At 40.9% G+C, this 23,907-nt stretch overlaps 1 protein-coding gene across 1 annotated transcript in view; it reads right to left on the minus strand.

Annotated features, from left to right (window-relative positions):
* The window catches only part of MICAL2 (microtubule associated monooxygenase, calponin and LIM domain containing 2), a 208,423-nt gene that overhangs the window by 21,533 nt on the left and 162,983 nt on the right, over window positions 1-23,907 (minus strand). The window contains exons 32-34 of the mRNA XM_080814900.1: window positions 9,384-9,499; window positions 4,749-4,841; window positions 1,685-1,778 (exon numbers count right to left, since the gene is read on the minus strand). Of these exons, the coding sequence (XP_080671026.1) occupies window positions 1,685-1,778; window positions 4,749-4,841; window positions 9,384-9,499 (303 nt within the window). The remainder of the gene's footprint in view (window positions 1-1,684; window positions 1,779-4,748; window positions 4,842-9,383; window positions 9,500-23,907) is intronic.

The raw sequence follows: 23,907 nt of genomic DNA on the forward strand, positions 1-23,907 counted from the left end.
GGAGTCTGCTTCTCCCTCTGTTCCTCCCTCACTCGTGCTCTCATTCTCTCTCTCAAATAAATAAATAAATAGAATCTTTAAAAAAAAAAAAAAAGAAACAAATACTAATCATCTATCCCATGCCAGGTGCTATGCTAGGACTACCACATAAACCATTTTAGCCAATCCTTACCACAAATCAAAGACATAGGTATGCTGATCACTCCCACCTTACAAACCAGAACCGTGGCTCAGAGGGAGAAAGTCAGACCCCAGCATTTCCCTGCCACGCAGAAACAAGCCAACCATGCAGCTACAGAAGCCCACACCGCAGGGCCCCTCACTTGGTTGAGACCTCGCAAGGCTCTGGGAGCAACCCCCCCAATTTTGCCCATGGGACTTTGTACAAATTTCAGACCTCACGAAATCCAGGTCTGCCCCTGTTGGTGCCATCACTCTCAAATTACTGAACTTTTAAGAGAACTGAAATCCCAACCTTCTACTACGTTGTTGAACAAGTGCCATGTTGCTTACGCAATTGCACGCAGAGATGTTTTCAGGGTCTGGTTTTTCACACGTGATATCCAAAACGCAGAAGGCTAAAGGCATCACATTCGAAAACTAAAGAGACAATGCCACTCCATCCCCACTAACTGTAAGGGTCCCTCCAATTCACTAGCCGTGAACTAGTGCTGGGGCGGCTTCCCAAAATGTAGGCTTCTTTAAGCCATCCCTCGCCTCAGAATCCTTGGCTGGCTCCTTGTGAGGCGCTTCACGTCTTTTCCCATCTGGCCTTTGCAGGTGCCATTCCCTCTTCCAGAACAATCTCCTCACCTCCTAGTGAAGAGGTGAATTCCTATCCTTCCTGTGGTTTCCATCGCCATGGATCGCCCCTTCTAGGTGCTTAGCCTGAGTGCCCTTCTCCCCAAGGTCAGTAAGGAAACTCATGACTATGTTCCCATGTCCCCCTCCCCGAATGCTGTTCCTATCCCTACCCCTGTCCCTTCTGTGGTGCAGTCTGTTTATTTACATGTCTGCATCCTTCAATGGACCACAGACCTCTCAAAGGCAGAAACTGGGCTGTGCTCATCGTTATAGACCCATTGTCTTCATGTCTCCCATATGGTAGGTCTTCACCAGAGGAATTCTCTTTGGATCTAAGAGTCTGAAGCTATTGGTGGAACACTTACCATTTCTTGTACCAGACAAGACACTAATTCATTTTCTTTTATATATATATATATATATATATATATAGTCTTCTTTAATCCTTATATCAGTTCTAAAGGAAACCACAAATATCCCCATTTTAGAGGAGAAAATGAAAGTTTGTAAAGGTTTAGGATGCAACCGGCCCAATGGACATGGCTAGAAAAGGAAGAAATGAGGACTTTGAGTCCAAGTCTGGGTTCTGATTCACTACTAATGTTGTCTGAACACCCCAGTGGTTCTTCTGAATTTCTCATCACCCCTGGATTGCAAAGAACATTCACACAGAGATGAGATGGGCAGGCCGGAAACCCTGGTACAAGGCCCACAGGTTGGCCAGGACCCTAGGAATTTCCAGTGGGACCATCAGTTTGATATTGGAAACCCAGCGCCACATGTCCACGTTAACGGTTCCATGGGGTGACGGTGTGGCTAGACCGGCACTATTCTCAGACCACAGACATGGGCCCACACCCACCTCCCCAGGGCTGCCTACCTGCTTCCCCTCTCAGCGCCTTCTCCAGCCTCACGCCTTGGATCTCTGAAGCCCTCTGGCGCTCCTCGACCTCCTCCAGCTGCCTCTGGATGGCCTGCAAAGCCAGGATTGTGTGTTACACAGGGACTCTGAAGGTGCAGTCACGTGGCGAGGTGGCGGGGGGGGGGGGGCTCAGTCTGCTACTTAATTTTTAAGAAGAGGCCCTGTTCTTATGATGTCCCTCCTTGGGTAAGGACCTCTGAATTCCCAAATAACAAGATCTTTTTTTTTTTTAAGATTTTATTTATTTATTTGACAGAGATCACAAGTAGGCAGAGAGGCAGGCAGAGAGAGAGATGGGGAACCAGGTTCCCTGCTGAGCAGAGAGCCCGATGCAGGGCTCCATCCCAGGACCCTGGGATCATGACCTGAGCCGAAGGCAGAGGTTTTAACCCACGGAGTCACCCAGGTGTCCCCCCAAATAACAAGATCTTGACGTCTCCCTTCTATAGTGTGACGACATAAAGCAAGGAGTCTGTCTAAAAGCTCCATCTGCCCCCATGGAGACATGAGAACAGTCATCCTTGACCAGGCCAACCACACAGATGTGCCCTTAAGCTGGGCTAGGTGGGTGGTCCTCATGGCTCCCAGACTGTTCCACGCCTTCGCCTCTGACAATGGTCAGAGCATATGCAGATAGGCAGCAACTACTCAGAGGATGCAGTCTGGGGGTAAACACAGAGCATGGTCGCATTCCATTCTGCCAAGAAGAGCCAGCAGATACCTTCTGAAAAGCTGGTCTGGAGCAGGAGACCCCAGGCCAACTCCCGGGGCTTGGTGCACCTTGCTTGGTGTGTCCAGCTCCCGTCCTCAGCTATAGACGGTCCCTCTTCTTTCACTGTACCACGGGACTGACACCCAGGGGCCTCTTAATGTGCAAGTGTGCAGCGGCTGTTAGTAGCAGATGATGAACACAAGACCCAGTGAGGGACAACCTCACACCCTCTGTAGACTCACTGTTGGTACCAGTCAAACTTGGGTTTGCATTTACACTCCCAGTTTCCCTACTGGCTATTTCTCTCTTGTTGGTGTTAGGAAGGAAAATGAGGGGAAAGACTTTCCCATGTACATTCTGTGCCCCATCGGTTTCCTCTAGTTTCAAACAACATGCTGCCAGAAGGCGGATCTCACGGCAGAACAGACTTCGCACCTGGCCGAACAGGGACCCAGAAGGAGCCGGCAGCTGTCTGGGCAGGCAGAAAGTATGCGCCCTCCCTCCTTCACCTCACGGCAGCTGTCTCACCCCCTCTCCTCCTTAACTGCACATCTTCTTGGTCTCCCCTGGATTCAGAGGACAGTCACTGAAGTACCTCCAACCCCATGAAGACAAGCAAGTGGGGGTCAGGCCTGAGGGGCCCCCTGGCTCTCCTCCTCCCAGCTAAGGGGGTTCACATCCCAGGGTTTAATGTAAAATCTGAAATCGATGGGAATTCTATATAACACCACCGTACTTTCATGCCCTCTGTCTCTCTTTTAAAGACAATTCTGCTGTTATGAATCCATCTCCTGATGGCATGACATAGAATCACTCATGGAAGGGAAACACTTAAATGACTTTATGACCAACTATCAGGCATTTATGGCTGTACGGTGGTTACAGACTGAATTGTTTCGCGCCCCCCCCCATTCATATAGTGAAGCCCTACCCCCCAGTGTGACTGTATTTGGAGACAGGGCTTTTAAGGAAGTAATTAAGGTTACGTGAGATCATCGGGGTGGGCCCCCAATGCCGCAGGACTGGAGACCTGACGGGAAGATGAGGTGACATGAGAGACATCTCTCTCTCCAGCTGGGCCCAGAGAGAAGGCAGTGTCTACAGGCCAGGAAGAGAGGCTTCACCAGAGCCCAGTCCTGAAGGCACTTTGATCTTGGATTTCCAGCCTCCAGAACTATGAGAAATAAATTCCTGTTGTTTAAGCCACGTATTCTGTGCTCTGATGTTACGGCAGCTGAGCAGACTAATACAGCGGCCGTTCTTTGGAAATCAAGGATAAAAATCTTGAAGACTAGAAGGGGCTGCTGTGAGCACTAGCAGATGAGGCTCGCAAAGGCTGTGGTGGTTCTCATCACCACCTGCGGTCCGGTGGGAGCAGGTAAGGAGGGGGAGTGCCGGTCTGCCAAGCCACGGCATGAAGACTTAGCTCATTCTCACAAGGCCGTGTTACAATGTTTCAAGGAAAGCTGTTTCAGAAGTTGAGAGGGGACAGGGACTTTGTGGGGATTTTCCCTGTCTGTTGGGTGAAAGGGGTGGCTCCCTTGTCAGCCACTGTGAAGGGTAAAGGAGGCTGGGTTAAGAGGCTTCCTTCCTCAATGGAGCTACTTGGCCACATAAAGGGGGCAACTGCAAGAAGGAATAGAAAGGAACACTGAGTGAATATGAGTGGTCACTCTAAGTCCTTCTGTCCTAAAACCTCGCTGTTTGTCAGGGCTAAGTCTGGGGTCCTCAGGGACGTGGGGAATGCCTTGACTTTCTGTTTCCTTTGCCTGTCTGTGACAGACGAGGGCAGACCCACTGGGGCAGAAATGTTAGTGCTAACAACCAAGATAGGGAATCTATATATTGAAATGCTAGATGCCAGGGTTTGTGACGAACCCTGGAATAGAGACAGCTCCTAATAGCTGTCAGTTCAGCAGGGACACTGGCAGGAAGTCAGGGGAAAGTTGTATCCTCGCAGAGGACGAGACCAAGTCCACTGCCAATGTGGCAGTCAGGGCTTGGGATGGTTCCCACGGCCCTGTGTTGGCTGTCATTCCAGGCTCACTTTGTACGACACACATTTGCAGATGGAAAGGCAATTGGGAGTGGGCCAGCTCTACACCTGGGCTCCTCAGGCCCCAGGGTCCCACCAGAGACTGAGTCAGGGCCTTTAGGATGCCCACGGATCTGGTCATTCAGAGAAGAGAGGCTGAACTTTCCCCCAGCCTCTCTCCCCCAGTACAATAGAGACTTCCAAGGGGCTTTCCAAGCTATTTGCCAGGTCCCCGACCCCAGGCTCAGTCACCCAAGTCAAGTGTGTTTTCTGACCTGAGCTTTATGAAGTCTTTTCAATTCTTCTTGCTTAACCAATTGTTTTGTTGCTCTCTCCAGCTTCCTTCTTCTTCTGAGCGTCTTCCTTTCCTACAAAAACCAACAGAGAAGAAAAAATGGATGTGAGAGAAATGGGGTTAAAATCTGCAAAATAATGACACAGGCTTCTACTTGCTCCAGCCAAGCTACTGTTTAGCTTCTAGAATGATGACGTCCAATAGAGCTTCTGGCGATGATGGAAATTTCTGTATCTGTCCTAAAATATGCAAGCCCCTATCCACATGTGGCTATTGGACATTTGAAATGAGCTAGCATAAATAAGAAACTGAATTTTAAATTTCATTTCATTTGCATGCATTCAAGTATAAATTTAAATAGCCACATGTGGCTTGTAGGTGCTCGATTGGGAAACTGGTGTGTGTGTTTGGGTTTGGGAATGGTGTCTATGTAGATACGTAGATGGGCTTTATAGAGAATTGACTTGGTTCAGTTGAGGAAAGGAATAACACAAAAATTATACTCTCCACAGGTGCTACCATAAGGATCAAGAAGGATGAGCCTGAGAGAAAAACACAGACACACTCAAACATAAACACACACACACACACACACACACACAACATGAAAACCATTTAACAACTTTAAACAATCCTCAGGTTAGGTCCTCATTGCTTAATTAAATCTGGGAATAGAGGAATATGCCTAAATATTTCTAATATAAATGTTTCTTGGCTTAAGGTAGCCATAAGATTGCTCCCTTTCCTACTTTATTTTGCTTGTGCAAATATGTCATTGATGTCACTGGGTTTTGTGTATGCCTGTGCTTTTAAATCCAGAACACTCAAAATCTATTTGAAATAGAAAATAGATTGAAATTTAAAATAGAATGTGAAATAGAAAATAGAATAGAATATTGAAAATAGATGTAGATCTTGGTAGTGTCACTTCCAGGTTTGGAAGACCAGAGAAAGAAGAAGAAATGGTATGGCCAGATCCACATATTGGAAAGCAGAAGAGACACTTCTGGTTGCAAAGAGAGCAGAAAATACTGGTGGAGCACTGGGCCTTGGCGCCTTGCAAAGCTGACATCAAATCCCAGCCAAGCTGTGTGAGTTTCAGCCTGCCACACAACTTTCTGAACTTCAGAGCAACGAAAATGATTGAATGCCTTCCTTGGCTGAGAATTAACTGAGAGAATGTGGGTCATTCCCTTCATAGAATACTTGAAAAGGATAGGGGATAAATACGTAAATACCATGATTTTTATTATTAGTGACATGATTATTAGATCATCGTACTATAAATTAGCATGATTATAATGTCCTAAAATTAATTATTTTTCATGTATGTGTGCATATATATGAGTGTATATGATATACACCCACATACATACACACCCACATACATACACCCACATACACATACATACATACATACACCCACATACACCCACATATATCTCCTATGTATACAAAGTAAATGTTCAATTTGGGCTAGTTTTACTATCAGTTTGTCTTCTTGGAGCATACTCATCCACTTTTTACATATTAAGATAAAGATTAGAGCATGCTAGAGATTTCTTTTTAATGCTGGCAGAAATAAATATGAAATTAAAATTTTGTTATGGCTAGTCTGGTGCCTGGGCATTCAGTATCTGTGATTGAACTGGATGTTTGCCCATTAAAGGGAGTATAAATCCACAAGGGCAGAATGGACCTAATAGGTGTATTCCAGATACTGCCAGAGGAATCCGGGTCCACGGCGGAGATCAGAGATTATGCCTGAAAAGCACATTTGGGCTGCAGGGCCCCATGGATCCTGGTCATTTAGTCACCCATTCCGTGGATATGGCTGGGGAGACCATCATGTTCCTCAGCAATCAGCCAACTCTGAGGCCTCAGAGTGCCTACAGATCGTCAGTGAAAACGTTTATCTTGATGAAATTTCATTTTTCTAAAAATTTCCTTAGGATCTAGAATCCCAAAGACCTTTTTCATCCTTGAAAGGAAATTCCAGCTCTCAGAACTGAAACTTATTCCATAGCATATCATCTCCATTTCTAGGAGCTAACTTCTAGATTGACTGTCAAACACCCTGAACAGAGGATCTGGGACATTTGGGGGACAGGAATGGAACCCCACCATTAGATAGCCAGGATCTTTCTGGAAAGGTTAAGGCAGAGGGTCATGGTGGAAACCCTGGTGGTTGTTGCCCAGAGACTGCCTAACTCCATCACAAATATCTCTTGAGCTTCCATTATATTAATTTATATAATAAATCCCAGCACGTCATGAGTGCTACGTGGCAGATATTACCTGGATTATTTCACATGTATTAGCTCATATATCCCTCAAATCATACTTAATAATATAAGGAAATCAAATCTTGGACCAAAATAACTTGCCCAAGATGGCACAATTAGTCATTGGCCAGGAGTTAAGCCTGAATCCAGCGACCATATTTTCAGCTGGTCTACACGGCCTTTCCTAGGCCAAATACTGTGAAGGCACATCAAGGACCCCTCCCTTATAGAAATGTCAAGGTTTCCTCCTAAATTAAGACCATTTAATATAATTTCAAGCGGGGGGGGCTTGACAGCACCACTCCATGTTAACACTTCAAGGAGCAGAGCTGCCAAACGTTTCCTGCTTTATCAAGAGTTAGCAAACCAGAACCCAGAGGAGGAAAGAAAGCCACTATTGCCTTTTATTAAAAGATGTTGACATAGAAAAGAAGGATGATTTGTTCACAAATGCTCATCTAGTCTTATGATGAGCTGGGCACGGTCCTTACATCCTCAAGAGTGGCAATGACAGCAGAGAGAGGCAAGGAGAGAGGCTCAGGGCGACAAAGGAAAAGACAAAGGACAGAGAAAGGGAGAGATCTGGCAGGACCCAGTTTCCCAGGTCCAGGCCTGGCTTTGGGAGGGGAGAGGGTGGGGAGGACCAAAGCGAAGGGAAGGGGTGGAGAGTTCGCATCCAGTCTCCAGTTTCCTGCGCAAAGGTTCATTTGAGCTGATGTGAGCTCTGTGCCAAGGGGCTGGAGACACACCTGTAAAGAGAGGAGAAAACCCCTGTTCCTTCAGGGTGGGCCCTTGGGAAGTAGTAAAGAAATAACTTTTGGCCAGCTTCCCTTCCTGTAAGAGTGGTCAGACGCCAGGTGAAGCAGGCAAGCTTTTCCACGCTGCAAGTTTAAGTGCTGACAGGCTCTGTTCTGGGCCAGCAGGAGGACAAGGAGCTACTTGCAAGGCTTGCCCTAGATCTCATAGTCTTGCTATTTGATGTGTTTGGGCTATTCCATTCTCTTCTTCTCCTCGAGTGTTGGAATGGCTGTTAGCATGACTGATGAATGCCTGTATTCACTTGAATACAGACTTAACTCAAGGTCACTGAAAGGGATGAGAGGGACAGGAAAGAAACCCCAGGAATCAACATAACACACCAAATTCATTTGTGTTGAGTACTGAACTAATCAGAGATGTCCATGGTTAGAAATGAAAAATGCATATATATTCTTTTCCATTTGCATTCCCTCCCTCCCTCCCTCCCTCTTACCCTGTCTCTCCCTCTCCCCCACCACACACACAGACACACGCGTGCAAACACACACACACACACACTCTCTCTCTCTCTCTCTCTCATGCCATGTCCCAGCCCCCTCCTGACTTGCTCTAAGCTGGGCCATGGGGAGCTGGAACCCCTGAGTGACTTGAGATGACGCCAGAAGTTCCTAATGCCAGATATGGAAAAGTTGAGTCTAAATAAATAAATTTGGTTCTCTCCCCTTCTCCTCAGATCCTCACTGCTCCAAAAAATAAACACTGTTAGCACAGTGAACTGCTCCTCTGTTCTCCTGGGAAGCATTTTAGGTCCAACCATTCATCCCTCAGTCCCAGTGAAAATGCCCCGGCCCCAGTGGATCAAGAAAACAACAGTGAGGTCTGGTCATGGGATGTGTCTTCACGTCTGTGACACACAGATACCTTTAAAGACATATAACAATGTTTGTGTTTTTAGAATCTGTGGGTATGGAAGTTGCTTCAAGTGTTTTCCAGAAATACGGTCATGAAGCCAAGAGGACAGCCATCTCCCTAGCCAGCACGCAGCTAGACCCTTCCACAGCAGGGACCCTTGGAGTACCCACGTCTGGATGCAACTGCATGGTTTATTTCAGAGTTCTGATTAGAATAAACATAACATTTTCCATGCAATCTGCCTCTAGTGCTTCTTAAATGAAGCTGTGTTTCCCCCAGGGAAGTATGCATCTGCTTGTTGTAATTTTTTTCGATGGTTTGCTTGTTGGACCACATATTAAACCCACTTTCAGAGCTGCAGTCACCAAATGATTTTAAGTAAATATGTCTGGTTTGTTGTTGTTGTTGTTGTTGTTGTTGTTTTTTCTGCTGGTTGAAGTTTCTGAGAAAGGCAAGCTTCTAAAAGTTAAAAAAAAAAAAAAGATAAAAGAAAAAAAAAAAGATCATTCTTGGTGTTCCAGGTAAAAAGCAGTTGTCAGATGCAATGAAACGTGATCCTAATGAAACCACTGCAGCCGGAGTCCACCACGGGTCTGAAACCTGGAGGGTAAATGACCCCCACAAACCAAGGCCTTCTTTGGTTGGCCGGGTGCTGTTACCTTTGACCGCAAGGAAGGCTGGGGATGAAAACCTTCATCTGCAGAGGAGGAGCTGCTGGAGGAAGTAGAAGAGGCGGCCCCTGTCACCTGCCCTTGGCTAGGGATGTGTTTGGAACCTGAAATGGGAAGAGAAGAACTCACTGAAATCCCAGCTTCTTTTCCTGCCTTCTGCCCCAAAGCTCCATCTCCCTCTCCCTCCTTACCATCATTCCCTTCCTCCCTGCTCTTCCCTCACTGCACCTGCCGAGAGCAGGAGGAGGCAGTACCTGAGGGCAACTGAAAATTTGGCCCTCCATGTTAATTACATTTCTGGGTCCCTGCCAAGAGCTTTGCAGCTCTCCTTTCATATTAAAAAAAAAAAAGGTATTATGCAGAAATCAATTAATTCCTTAAACACCATTTATATGGTGTGTTGCTTAGAACGCATTCGGCGATGAAATCTATTATTAAAATGCTTGTCTGAAGTTAGCTGAGTTACCTAAATGCTCGTGTAAGGTTCGTTCTGCAGAGTAATTGAATGCAAAAAAGTCCAAGCCAGCTCTTAAACAAATCGCCCTTCTGTGGCTCACAGCATCTGGCACCCATTTTTACTACATGACATCTGCTCAGTGTAAAAGAGCTGGCGTCAGAATGTCTGGTCATAGAAAAAAAAATCCCAAATGTAATCAGAAGCAAAAGGACGCTAAGCCTGAGGTTTTATCACATAGTCTCATGCAACATAAATATTTCATTAATTATGGCTAAACAAATGCCACTTTTATTTTCCCAACTTGCAGATATTATCACATCATCGAAGTGATGATTCAAATGCCAGGAAAGGCAGTTGAAGATAGGGAGGGCTCGACAATGCAGGACCCAGGGGAGAGCTGGAGTCCAGGAGCTCGGCCAACCTCTGAACAAGAGGTAGATGGTTAGAGGCGGCAAAGGGCCCGTGTTCGCTAGAATCTCTTTGTGATCTGGCTGGAGACTGTGTGTGGTAAAGTCCTCCAGGTGCCACAGGAGGCTTTTATTCTTTTCAGCAAGGACATCTGTCCCTGGACATCCTCCTGATGCGGAGTTAATGAATGATGTCTCGATGAACCTGTGCTGGATACTGACTGTCACAATGCGTGAGGAAGCCACGAGAGGAAATGTACAAATCTTCACTCTGCCGTGACAGCTTATATCCGAAGAGAAATACGTGCTGGGCAGAGAGGGAGAAGGAGAAGCAATTCCATGTGACTCACATTCTCTCCAGTTTGCCTTTTCCTCCCCATAATTTTCAACTATTTACCCCAGTGGGAGAGGCCAAGTTTTAAAAAAGAAGGGTAATTTTAACCTCTGGGAGCACATTTACATATGCTGTTATTCAAAGCAAAATAATGCAAAACATCTATATACAAGCACAGCCTCCCCAGGGAAGGAGTTAACTGTTTTCCACTACAATTTGCCAGATGGGAAAGCTCAGGTGAAGAGAGCATCAGAGGGCAGCATAGTAGTGGAAGGGGGCACCGCTGGTGGTGAGCTCAGATTGTCCTCCAACTCCGGCTACTGGGTTACTATGGAGTAATGTAGTCACAGAATGTTCACTTCTTAGTGTGTGAGCTTGAGGAGCTAACTTCAATTTCCTGAGTTTTTGGAGCTCACAACTTCTGACTTGCAGTACTATAGTAAAAGAATAAAGGTAATCGATGCAAAGAGCCTAACACAGTGCCTGGTTCATTGAAGAGGTGTAAATAAATCTTGTCGTCATCATCAACAGTAGCAGCAGCAACTGCCTCATTGTTCCCATTGACCCAAACCAACAATACTGTAATATTAGCAACACTGCCTAATTAGCCTTCATTGTACAGAGAAGTATAGTGACCTAAAGTAGACACTTCCAAAAATGAATATAATAGTTCCACCGAATCTTATTTTGAAATCGAGAAGAAAATATTTCCAAATATACTGCATTTCTTAAACTTCTGGCCAACATTATATATAGTTACCTCTGAATCTCTCCCCTGTTTACTCTTCTCCATCACAGAACCATCGATTCCAGAAATTTACTTTTCAGTTGCAAAGTTAAAAAAGACTTGGCAGCATTGTTTCACTCTGGCTATGATGGAGTGACTGATTCTGGGATTGATCTCCCACCGCAAAGCACTAGAAATCAGGACAAAATATACCACGCAGCTGTTCCCAGACATGAGACAACAGGCAGTGCAGAACTGTGATAAAGGTAAGAACAGAACCAAATGAAGCCCTACAATCACACTAGCTTCCTCTCTAGAGACACTTTCCGGGCCACAGTGTATGTAGGAGGAACCTAAACAACATACCAGGTTCGTTGAGTTGAAAAGACAGAGATCAGGGTTTGGGTGAGTGGAGGCAGCTGGGATGTTGGGGGAGGGGGTAGAGGAGAGAGCTATGCAGAAAAAGCACATCAGGAATAAGCACAGAAGTCCCCTTGAGTCTATTGCTTAATAGTAAACTTTAGATGCATAGAGTGTAACTACATGACACTGGGCCTGTTACTGTTGGGAAGCTAAAGGCTAACTAACCTCTAAAGCTTTTTAGAGGATTGAGAAATCCTCCAGTTCCACCCAGCTAGGGTAGAACAAACTTTGGGGGCATTAGAATAGAGGCCACAGAAGAGTCATACTTTACTAATAAGGATAAATTAGCCCTAGGGTAAAGGTTATTATAAACTGCCCCAAATAAGTTTAAAAACAACCTTGAAAGAAACAAATTGATCTTCAAATTACCCTACTGTCTGACAAACATTTTTACTGTTTATATAACATTCTTTAAATGAAGAAACAAAGTCTAGACACCCTACAATGTAATAGTCACCAAACCTAGCAGCCAGAAAGCAACTACTAGATATGCAAAAGAGCAGGACAATGAACTCATCATCAAGAGAAAAATCAGTTAATAAAAGCAGACTCAGAGATAATGGAATTAGCAGACAAGGATTTGAAAATAACTATTATAAATGTGCTCAAAAATGTAAAAAGATAGTATGAACAGAATGAGCAGGTAAAAAAATATAGAAAAAGAACCAAATGGAACATATAAATATGGAAAATACAAAATCTGAAATGAAAATTTCACTGGGTCAGCTTAATAGTAGATTAAACATTACAGAGAAAAATAGGCTGTGAAATTAAATAAGAGCAATAGAGATAATCCAAAATGAAACTTAGAGGGGAAAAAAGACTGAAAAACTGAACAGAACTTCAGTGATCTGTGGGATAACATGAGGTGGTCTAAAATACATAAGACTGGAGTGCCAGAAGGAGATAGCAGGAGATAGAAAAAGTCGTTGATGTAATATTGTTGGAAATCACACAAATTTAATGACAATTGTAAATTCACAGTTCCAAGAAGTTCAATAAACCACAAGCAGGGTAAACATAAGGAAAATCATAGCAAGGCTCATGATAATAAACCAGACAGAGAGATAAAATCTTAAAACCAGACAAAGAAAAATGATATATTACATACAGAGAAAACAAAGATAAGAATGTGCATGGACATCTCATCAGAACCTAAATAAGCCAAGGGGTAATGAAACATCATTAAAATGCTGAAAGAAAAGTCTGTCAGATTATAATTCTACGTCCAGCGAATGATTCATTTAAAATGAGGGAAAAAATTAAGCTTTTAGGATAATTTGTTGTTAGCAGACATACATAAGAAAAATGTCAAAAGTTCTAAAGCAGAAGGAATATAACACATGGAATGAAGAGCTCCAGAAAGAGTAAATGTAAAATAATTTCCCTTTTGGTTTTTAACTTCTTTAAAAGATAATCAACTATTTAATGTAGGATAGTGTGAAATAATAAGAAATATATAATTTGGTCTCTGTCCCTCATTCCCACCAATATTTGGTCTTTGATTCCAGTTCCTGACACAGGGATCCTGAAATGCTTGTCATTCTGAGTGAAGAGTTCCAAAGTTCCCTGACTGCCAACAAGCTGAGAGCAACCAGAGAAAATACATCCTTTACTGGAGCACATTGAATATTTACTAAATTGGTGCTATGCCAAACCATAAGGAAACAACTGAAGTCATACATAGTATGTCTTCTGACAATAGTGAGATTAAGCTGAAAATCAACAATATAAAATATAACTAGAAAATCTCAAAATCGTTAGAAATTATGTAATACTTTTCTGAAAACCAATAAAAGTAAATTGAAGTGGATGGGATAAGAATATGTCATAACAACATAACTAGAATGTAGCTGAAGTAGTGACTTGAGGGAAATTTAGAACTTTCAGTGTAGACACTGTGCAAAAGAAAAGTTGAGAATCAATGTCGTAAGATCTATTTTAAGAAGCTAGAAAAAGAACCAGCAATGAACCTAAGAATCTAAAAGGAAGAAAATAATCAAGATGAGAACAGATTATGAGAGACAATAAAAACAAAACAGAAATAAAATGGAAAATTAACAAAGCAAAAATATGGTTCTTTAAAATATATAACATTGATGCCTTCTAAGAAGAATGATTAAGAAAAAAGAGAAAGAAAACACAAATCACCAATATTGAGGATGAAAAGTCCTCCAGAGTATTCAGGACTCTATTATACAAACTATCTAAATTTGAAAATTTGGATAAAATGGACAAATTCATTGAAAAACATGACTTACCAGAACTGACATAAGAAGAAATAGAAAGTCTGAATACCTACGTATCTATTAAAGAAACCGAGTCCACAATTAAAAACCATCCTACAAAGAAAATACTAGGCTAGATGACTTCGTTTGTGTTCAAATGTTTAAAAACTAAATAACACCAGTGTTAAAACAAATAAACATACAAACCCTCTTCCAGAGAATAGGAAAAGATGGAACACATCTTAACTTGTATTACAAGGCTAGCATAAGTTTGAATCCAAAACCTGACACAGATATTGCAAGAAGGAAAATTTCAGACCAGTAACTCTCATAAACATAGCTGCAGAACTACTAAAACAACTAGCAAATCCAATATAGTGACAAATAAAAAGATGATACACTATGATCAAGTTGGGTTTACTCCAAGAATACAATAATAGCATAACATTTTCAAATCTCTATTTAAAAAATCAATGTAATTCAGTACATTTTTTATTAAAGTAAAAAAATGATTATCTCAATAGATTTAAAAAAAAACATTTGATTAAATTTACCATTACTCATGATAAAAAGTCAGAGTAAGCTAAGAATAGAAGGAATCTTCTTTAGTATAATAGAGAGTACCTATCTTAAAAACTTACAGCAAGTAATACATTCAGCAGGGAAATACAATCCCTCTATTATTGGGAGAAAAAGACAATGATGTACATTCTTAACATTTCTATTTAGCATTGTATAGGAAGTTGTAGGCAGAAAAATAAAGCAAGAAAGTTAAATAAAAGGTATACGAATTGAAAAGAGAAATGTCAAACTGTATTTGTAGACAACATGATTATTTATTTAGAAAATCCTACAAAAAAGCTCTTAGAATAATAAGTGAGTTTAGTAAGGAGATGATAAAAAGTCAACTGTGTTTCTTTACATCAACAATGAGCACCTGAAAATCAAAATGAAGAAAGCCATTCCATTTATAATAGCAACAACAACAAAATGAAATACTCTGGGGATACATTTAATAAAATATATGCAGAATCTACACACTACAAACTCCCTAAGAGAAATGAAAGAAACCCTGGCTAGAGAGATATTCCATTTTCACGAACAGGAAGACTCAGCAGTTGTCAATTCTTCCTCAATTGACTTAGAAATAAAAAAAAATCCCAATCAAAATTCTAGCAGGCTTACTTGGTAGAAATTGATAAGCTCATTCTAAAATTTATACAGAAACACAAAAGACCTAGAAAAGCCAAAATAATTTTTTAGAACAATACTGGGGGACTCCACTACCTGTTTTCCAGACCTGCTCTAATGCTGCAGTGAGCAAGAGTAGAACGCTATTAGTGTAAGGATAAACATATAGAGCAGTGGGCAGATTAAAGGGCACAGAGACATACCACACATATTTAGTCAGTTGATTATCGTGAAGGTGTCAGAATAACCCAATGGAGAAAGAACAGTCTTTTTAACAAGTAGTGCTGACAACTAGATATCCATAGACAAACAAACAAACGAACAAAAACCAGAAGAACAAAAACAAAAACCCCTGACTTTTATTCACTATAAAAAGTTAATTAGAATTGGATTACAGATCTAAGCCTGAAAGCTAAAAACTGTAAAATTCTGGGAGTAAACACAGGAGACATTCTTAGTGACTTTGGTCTTAGCAAAGATTTCTTAAATATAACTCAAATTATAAAAGAGAAAAATTAATAAATTTGACTTCATCAAACTAAAAAAACTTCTATTTTTTGGAAGATGTGATGAAAATAGAAAGACAATCCACTAACTAAGAGAAAAATATTTGCGAATAAGTATCTGGTAGAGGATTTATAGCTAGAATTTTAGGAACTCTGGCTAAATAGAAGACTGAGAATATTGTACATTCTTAGATCAAAAGACTCATTATTCTAAAGCTATCAAATGTCTATAAATTGGGACACCTGAGTGGCTCAGTTGTTAAGCATCTGCCTTAGGCTCGGGTCATGATCTCAGGGTCCTGGGATTGAGCCCATTCCTGCTCAGCGGGAAGCCTGCTTCTCTCTCTCCTACTCTCTCTGCTGGTGTTCCTGCTCTTCCTATCTCTCTCTCTGTCAAATAAATAAATAAAATCTTTTTTAAAAAGTCTATAAATTAATCAATTAAAGGCTATCATTTATAACTGCATCAAAAAGTCAAATACTAGAGAATATATCTAATGAAAATAGGGCGGGATCACTACAATCGTAAAACATGGACAGAAACTGAAGAAGACCTCAGGAGGTGTCATGTCCATGGATTTGTTAATTCTCTCCAAATTTATCTATAGGTTCAATGTAATCCCAATCAAATGTTCAGAAAATATTTTTGTGGAAATTGATTAACTGATTCTGGAAGACACATGGAGGCCAAGAATAGGCAAGACAATCTTGAAGAAGAACTAAGTGGATGGTCTATTCTAGGCTGTGAAGATTTATTATAAAGCCACTTAATGAAAACAGTGTGACTCAGGCACAAGGACAAACCAGTCAGTGGAACAGGATAGAAGGTCTGAAAACAGACCTGCCTAATTTATGACAAAGTATCACAGCAATGACTTGGAGGGTGGGGTGGGGGAAGACAGCCTTTTTAATGAATGCTACTGAATCAAGTGAATAACATAAAAAAATAAATAAACATTTCCTCACAGAATACACAAAAATCTATCCTACTTTGGGAGCAGACTAAACTGTGAAAGGTAAAATAATAAAACTTCTTTAACTGTTGTCCAATAGAAATATAATATGAGTCATACATGTAACTTAAAATTTTCTAGTAGCCACATTAAAGAGTATAAAAAGAAACAGATGCAATTAGTCTTAAACGTATATTTTATGTAGCCCCAAATTTCAAAAATATTATCATTTCAACATGTGGTCCTATACAAATTACTGAGATATTTTATATTATTTCATTCATACTAAATCTTCAGAATCTGGTATATGTTTTATACATTCCTATTTAGGTTACACTTTTTTAGTGGTTAAAGTCAAATGTAATTCAAAAAGCAAAAAGTGGTGTTTAATAGAACATTTTCCATTGATTTGCTATTTAAATGGAAATTTCTTAACATTAAATTAAAAATTCAGCTCCTCACTCATACTAGCCACATTCCAAGTGTGAAATCATGGCTACCATATTGGATGGCACAGTTCTAGAAAGTAACACAGAACATCTTTATGACGTCAGAGTAGGGAAAGGTCTCATCACTGGGGTATAAAAGCAGCAATAAAGGAAACTATTAATAACTATGGCTGCATTTAAATAAGTAATGTGTGTATTTATAGAAGTTTGTTATTAATATTTCACCTTTAAAGAGTGAAAAAGTGAGCCCGAGAATGGGAGAATTACTTATAATACCTATATCTGACAGAGAAGACTCTTGTCCAGAATCTACACAGATTACAAATCAATAAGAAAAGGGCTGTCTACACAGTAGAAGTATGGGCAAAAAGACTTGACTACAGACCTCACAAGAGAATATCTAAATAAGCATGTGAAAAGTAGGGTAACATCATTAGCAGGTAAATGCCGATGAAAACAATAATGAGATACCGCCATAAAAATGGTGGCATCCAAGCACAAAACAAAACTGAGACTGTCAAGCATTGCAAAGATGGAGGTCAAGGGGAGTTCTCACTTCCTGTTGGAGTCTATACCCACTGGTACAAGCACTTTTGAAAACCGGGGACAGTACCTATTAAAGCCAACCACGTACATGCCTACCCCATGACCTAACAAGTCCATTCCCCGGCATATACTGACAGATTCTGTCTTTGAACAAAGTCTAGGCAAGCTCTTCTGAATCGTCTTCTTAGCTGGGCCTCAACCTTGGCCTAGAAACACTGCAGACTCTCGGCATAAACAATTTAGCCCACCCACTTCCTCCTACATGGAAGGAAATAGAAAGAAAAAGTACCTGCCTGAGAAAACTCAAAGGCTGACAAAGGAATTTAGTGTTTGTTCTAACCCACACCTGCTGATAGGTGGCTGACTACCCTTTTTTAGAGAAGTTGCTAAAAAGGGTTTTAAATGGGAATCCTTCCTCTGTCCCTTTGAGATGTGTACATATCTCCTACCACTCAAGGATGTCTTTCTCAAGCACCTGAAAGCCAGTCCTTTGAAATGCAGTCATTGGGAAGGATAGGACCTTTGTCTCCCCATCTTTATGTGAAGACAGAATCCTAACTTCAACAGTCTCCCGGCTAACACACGTGGCTGGCCTAATCAGCATTGATGCCCACAGGGCCTTTGTAATTTTTCACTGCCTTGACGCTACTGAGCCTCTGTTCAGCCCTTCCTTCGTCCCTCAATCTCCCTGTGAAGCCCACAGCCACCTCTGCGGAAATCAAAGGGGAGTTCAGTTCATACAGGACTCTCTCTCTTCTGTTGCAATAGTCTATTATTAGAATCCATCCTTAACACTTTTCATAGCATCTGGCTTTATCTTTGACAATAGCCAACAGAAACGATCAGTCTCCAAAGGCTCAGAAGCATTATTCACCCTAGAAAGCAACAGAAAACCCCTAAGTGCCCAGCATCAGATGACAGACAAGTTGTGGCATATTCGCACAAGGGAGTAAAAGGTAGCTGAGGCAAAGAAGGAACCGCTGTGGCACGTGACAGCATGGATCCCCACCCCCACCCCAATAAGCCAGCCACTGTATAGTGTCACGTTCTGTTGTTGTGGAAGCAATATGCTCAGATTCAACACCAAGGAGACCCGTTTATTATCTCACAGTGTCTGGGTCAGAAGTGCAGGTAGGCAGGGCTCAGCGGGGTCCTCTGTGCAGAGTCTGACAAAGCTGCAATGGAGGTGTCTGCCATGCCGGGGCCTCGGGGGCAGCTCAGAGTTCTCTTCCAGCTCATTCAGCTTGTTGGCAGAATTCCACTCTTGGTGGTTGTAGGAGAGGGGGCCGTTTTCTCGCTGGCTGCCCGCTGGAGGTCCGTCTTAGCTCCCAGAAGGCCTCCTGGCCACATAGGGCCTCTCCTAACATCAGTTTACTTTTTCCAGGCCATCAGGATCTTCTCTTTCTCACTCTGAGAGTTTCAGGAAAGGGCCCCATCCATATTAAGGGCTCCTCCGATTAGGTTAGGCCTACCCAGGATAATCTCCCTTTTGATTAGCTCAAAGTCAATTGGTTTAGAACTTAATTACATTTGCAAAATCTGGTAACCTAATCACAGGAGTGAGATCCATCATATTCACTTCCCACCAGAATCAAGGGCAGGAGATTCCACAGGGCAGAAAGCATGAGGTCCTCTGAGAATTCTGTCTACCATAATACTGAATGACCCAATGTTTGTACAGTGAAAAACCTGCTGAAGTAATCCAAGATGATAGAAGTGAGGTGGTAAGCAAGCACTTTTGTTGGGAGTCACACATATGTGGGAAGAGGCAATGATGGGAACTTCTGAGTGCTGGTGATTTTCTGTATCTTGATCTCAGAGGTAGTGGTACAAACATGCACATTACAAAAATTCATCCGTTGTGTACTTAAGATTTGTGTACTTTGCTGTATATGTTTTATACTATAATAAGGACTTGATGCAAAAATTTAAAAAGACAGTGTCAGGGTGCCTTGTTTAACTATATACAAGAATGATAATCTGTGTTAAATCTGTATAAAATCAGCACTGGTAAGCACTTGAAATCAGTTTATGCCCCTAAGTAATTTAAAGAGAAGTTTATATATAACGTTAATTTACCCAGAAAGTTTTGTTGTAAAAATAATAAAAATTAAATTTCAGCCGATTTATTCAAGTGATCATAAATTCGAGGTATTTCCATTCAAATACGTTTTGAGAGTTTCTCATTTTCAATTAAAATACTGTTTTCTTTCTCCATTGCTTGGGAGTATACCCACATGTTAAATGTGGAGATAGCAATGTCAGAGTGTGTGTGTGTGTGTGTGTGTGTGTGTGTGTGTGAGAGAGAGAGAGAGAGAGAGAGAGAGAGAGAGATTGGTGGGTAGGCTGGGCAGGGGCAGGGAAATAAAAGGAAACTAATGCACCTAATCTGATAGGGTAGGTAAAATCTCTTAGGATACTGACCTAAGAACACCTGCAAGAAACACAAAGCTCCTCCATGAAATGGGCCCAGACACTATTTCCAGAGTTGGTCAGCCTTAACCTAATTCCATTCTCTACCTTCTCATTCTGTTCCAAGCCAAGGTAGTCATACCATTCCCTAGTAAATATAAATGAAGCAGTTCTCCATGATAACTAAGTCAGGAAAACACATTCACCCCCAGTTACTATAATCAGCATATATAAAAGCCATACAAATGTGAAATAAATGAACTAAAGGCCAATCTTACTAATGAATTTGATACAAAAATATTAAATAAAATATTAGCAAACAGAGGAGCGCCTGGGTGGCTCAGTCGATTAAGCTTCCAGCTCTTGGTTTCTGCTCAGGTCATGATCTCAGGGTCCTGGGGTTGAGCCCTGCACAGGCTCTTTGCTCAGTTCAGAGTCTGCTTGTCCTTCTCCCTCCCCCTCTGCTGCTCTGCCCCCTCCCACCTGCTCTCTCCCTCAAATAAATAAAATCTTAGAAAATATATTGGCAAACAGAACAGAAAAGCATATTAAAATAATAAGACATCAGGACCAAATGGTATTCATTTCAGCAATGTAAGGATGGTTCAATACCAGTGAATTTATTATGTAACTCACAGTAGTAGTCAAACTATGGAGAAAAAATCACACAATCACCCCAAAGTGTACTGAGTGACATTTGATAAAATTCAACAACCATTCATGATTTAAATACTTCCAATAAAATAGGATTAGATGGCAATTTCCTCAGAGTGTTTAAATTTATCCTGGTCAGCCCAGAAGCCAGCCAGCATCATGCTTAAATGGGAAAACATTCACATTAATGAGATGCATTCTCATTAAGGTTAGGAATGTCATAAGGAAACCATATCACTACTTTTATTTAATATTGTTCTGGAGGGTCTAGAAACCAAAGAAACTAAGGTAACAAAATAAATTAGAGGTATACATCTTTTAAACAAGAGGTAAAGTTACAGTTTAAAAAATATTACTTATTTGTTTATTTGAGAGAGAGAGAGCAAGCATGAGCCGGGGGAGGGGCAGGGGGCGAGGGAGGAGCAGACTGTTCGCTGAGCAGGGAGTCTGATGTGGGACTTGATCCTGGAACCCTGGGATCATGACCTGAGCTGAAAGCAGATGCTTAACCAACTGAGCCACTCAAGTGCCCTAAAATTATCATTATTTATAGATTTTATGATTGCACATTTGGGAAGGACCCAGGAGAGGCTATTGGAAAGCTTTTACAAGCAAGGAGAATCTAGCAAAATGGATGGGTGCAAAAGTACTATACAGAAATCAGCACATTTCAGGTATACAAATAATAGTAGGAAGATAGATCAAAAGATTTTATTGACAATAGCAATAAAAACTAATATATGGCAATAAACTTAGTAAATACGCACGACCTATAAGACATAAGGTTTGAAATATTCTGGGGGCACCATAAAAAAGAGCATATGGGAAGGCAATTCATATCATACGGTTGTGAATTCTTGCCAAGTTTATTTGTAAACTTAATCCCATAAAAGTAGTTATAGGATTTTTTGGGTATATAAACAAGCTGATGTTAAATTCATACAGAATATCAAACAAAGCAGGAAGAGCCAGGCAGTTTTTGAAAGAGAGGATCAATCATGGGATACTCTTCCTACCTAATACATACATAAATTTTAAAAGGTATAAATATATAAAGTAACATAATTAAAACAGTGTGGTACTGATAAGTAACAGACAACTGGACAGAATATAATGGATGGTATTGAAATCAGTCCAAGTACAGGAATCTGATGCATGACAAAGATGTCATCTCACATAAGAGAGGAGAAGATGGTTAGTCACTGAATTACTTTAGAATAACCAGGGAAACAGCTTAAAACAGAAACAAAACCAGAGTTGGATCCGTACCTCACATGTGATGTTAGGATAGTTTCCTGATGTAAAATTTAAATGTAAAAAAGTTTAAAACAAACAAACAAACAAAAAAGACTAAGAGCAACTATAAGAAAATTCTTCTATAAACTTAGAAGAAGCTCTTTCTAAACTATTACATAAAGCCGAAGAGCCATAAAATGAAAAATTGCTTCTAACGACTCTATATAAATAAAATTTTTATATGACAAAACCCACCATAAACAAAGTTAAACACAAACAAGAAGCTGGGAAAAAATATTTGTAATTACCATCACAAAAAGGGCTGTATTTCCCTTTTGATAGAGTCCTTTCATATGATTCAGAAAAATACCAACGACCCATCAGAAAACTGAACAAAAGACAAAGGTGATAGCTGACAGAAAAGGAAATGCAAATGATTTTTTAACATATGAGAAGATACTCAATCACCTATCAGACTGGTAATGATTAAAAAACAAATGCTGGGCAGCACACTGGTTAGTGCAATTAGGGACCCACTACCCTCATCTTTTGCTGAAGGAGCGCCAGGTGATGAAGGACAATTTGGCAGCATCTCTCAAAATCCCTGGTCCACAGATCCTTCGTTCTAGAATTTCTACGTCCAGTACTTCCACATATGCCAAATGGCCCAGGTTCCCAGGTCATTATTGCAGCACCGTTTACAACAGCAAAAGATCAGAAATAAACTTGCCATCCTAGGGGACTGGCTACTTACCTCCACACCCACACAATGGAATACAGTGCAGCTATAAAACATAAAGCTCTTTATGTGCTAATATGTGATGATCTCCAAAATAAAATTAAAAGTATATTAAAAAGTGTGTCTAATACGCTAGCAAACTACCTTAATGTGAAAAAGAAAGACTATGTAAATTTGCTCTTATATGCATGAATTCTGTCTGCAAGAATGCCCAAGAAGCTGGTGATCATCATGTCTGTCCTCAGGGACATGACCCGGATGGCTCAGGGATAGGGAAGGGAGATAGAACTATTTATTCTGTGCATTTTATATCTTTTTATTTTAAACCACATGAATTATTATCTACCAAAAAATGCACAATACATCAAAGTTTACGATGGGATATAAAGGATGTAGTTAAACTCCAGCCTGTTTGTACTTATCCTGAGCTTGACTGAAAATAAAGTCTCTTGTTAATCTATGTAGCCTTCTGATTAAGGAACCAAAGAAGGAAAAGAATTTCTCACTTGAAAACTAAAGCTCTAAAATAAAAGGTAAGTAAGAAAAAAGTTAACAAAATAAATAAAAACAAAGTTGCTCAGGGATAGGAGGGGTGCGTGGGTGGCTCAGTCAGTTAAGTGTCTGACTTTGGCTCAGGTCACGGTCTCAGGGTCCTGAGATCAAGCCCTACATGGAGCCCCATATAGGGCTCTGCACTCAGTGGGGAGTCTGCTTGAGATTTTCTCCCTCTGCCCCGCCCACCCGCTCATGCTCTCTCTCTCTCTCTCAAATAAATAAATACAATCTTTAACAAAACAGGGATAGGAAAATCACAGTTTGTTTAAAGCCAGCAAATAAGTATCAACAAAAACAAAATAAACCATGTGAGTGTTTAACTAAACTGTCTCTAGGGATATACACCAAAACTTTGGCAAGGAGGAGAGGGGGGAGAGAATTGAGGTTACTTAAAAAAAAAAGATATTGCGGTATTGTTGGATTATTCCAATTCTTCGATGTATTAATTACTTCAATAATTTAAAAAATTACAATCAGATTTAAATATGAAAAAGCCTAAGTTTCCATTGGTAAGAAAACATATGAGTGTGTTTAAACAGTAAATTAAAAAAATATAAGCTTAAAAGAGGCACCGTTTTTTGACTAGTAAAACAGCAATGTTTTTAAAATATACTCAATACAGGTGACAGTATGGTGAAAAAGATATTTCAGACATTAGCACTGAAATATAAACTGGTACCCTTCCCTCCATTTAA

Source organism: Martes martes, assembly GCF_963455335.1.
Source record: "Martes martes genome assembly, chromosome: 10".
NCBI classification, from domain to species: Eukaryota; Metazoa; Chordata; class Mammalia; order Carnivora; family Mustelidae; genus Martes; species Martes martes.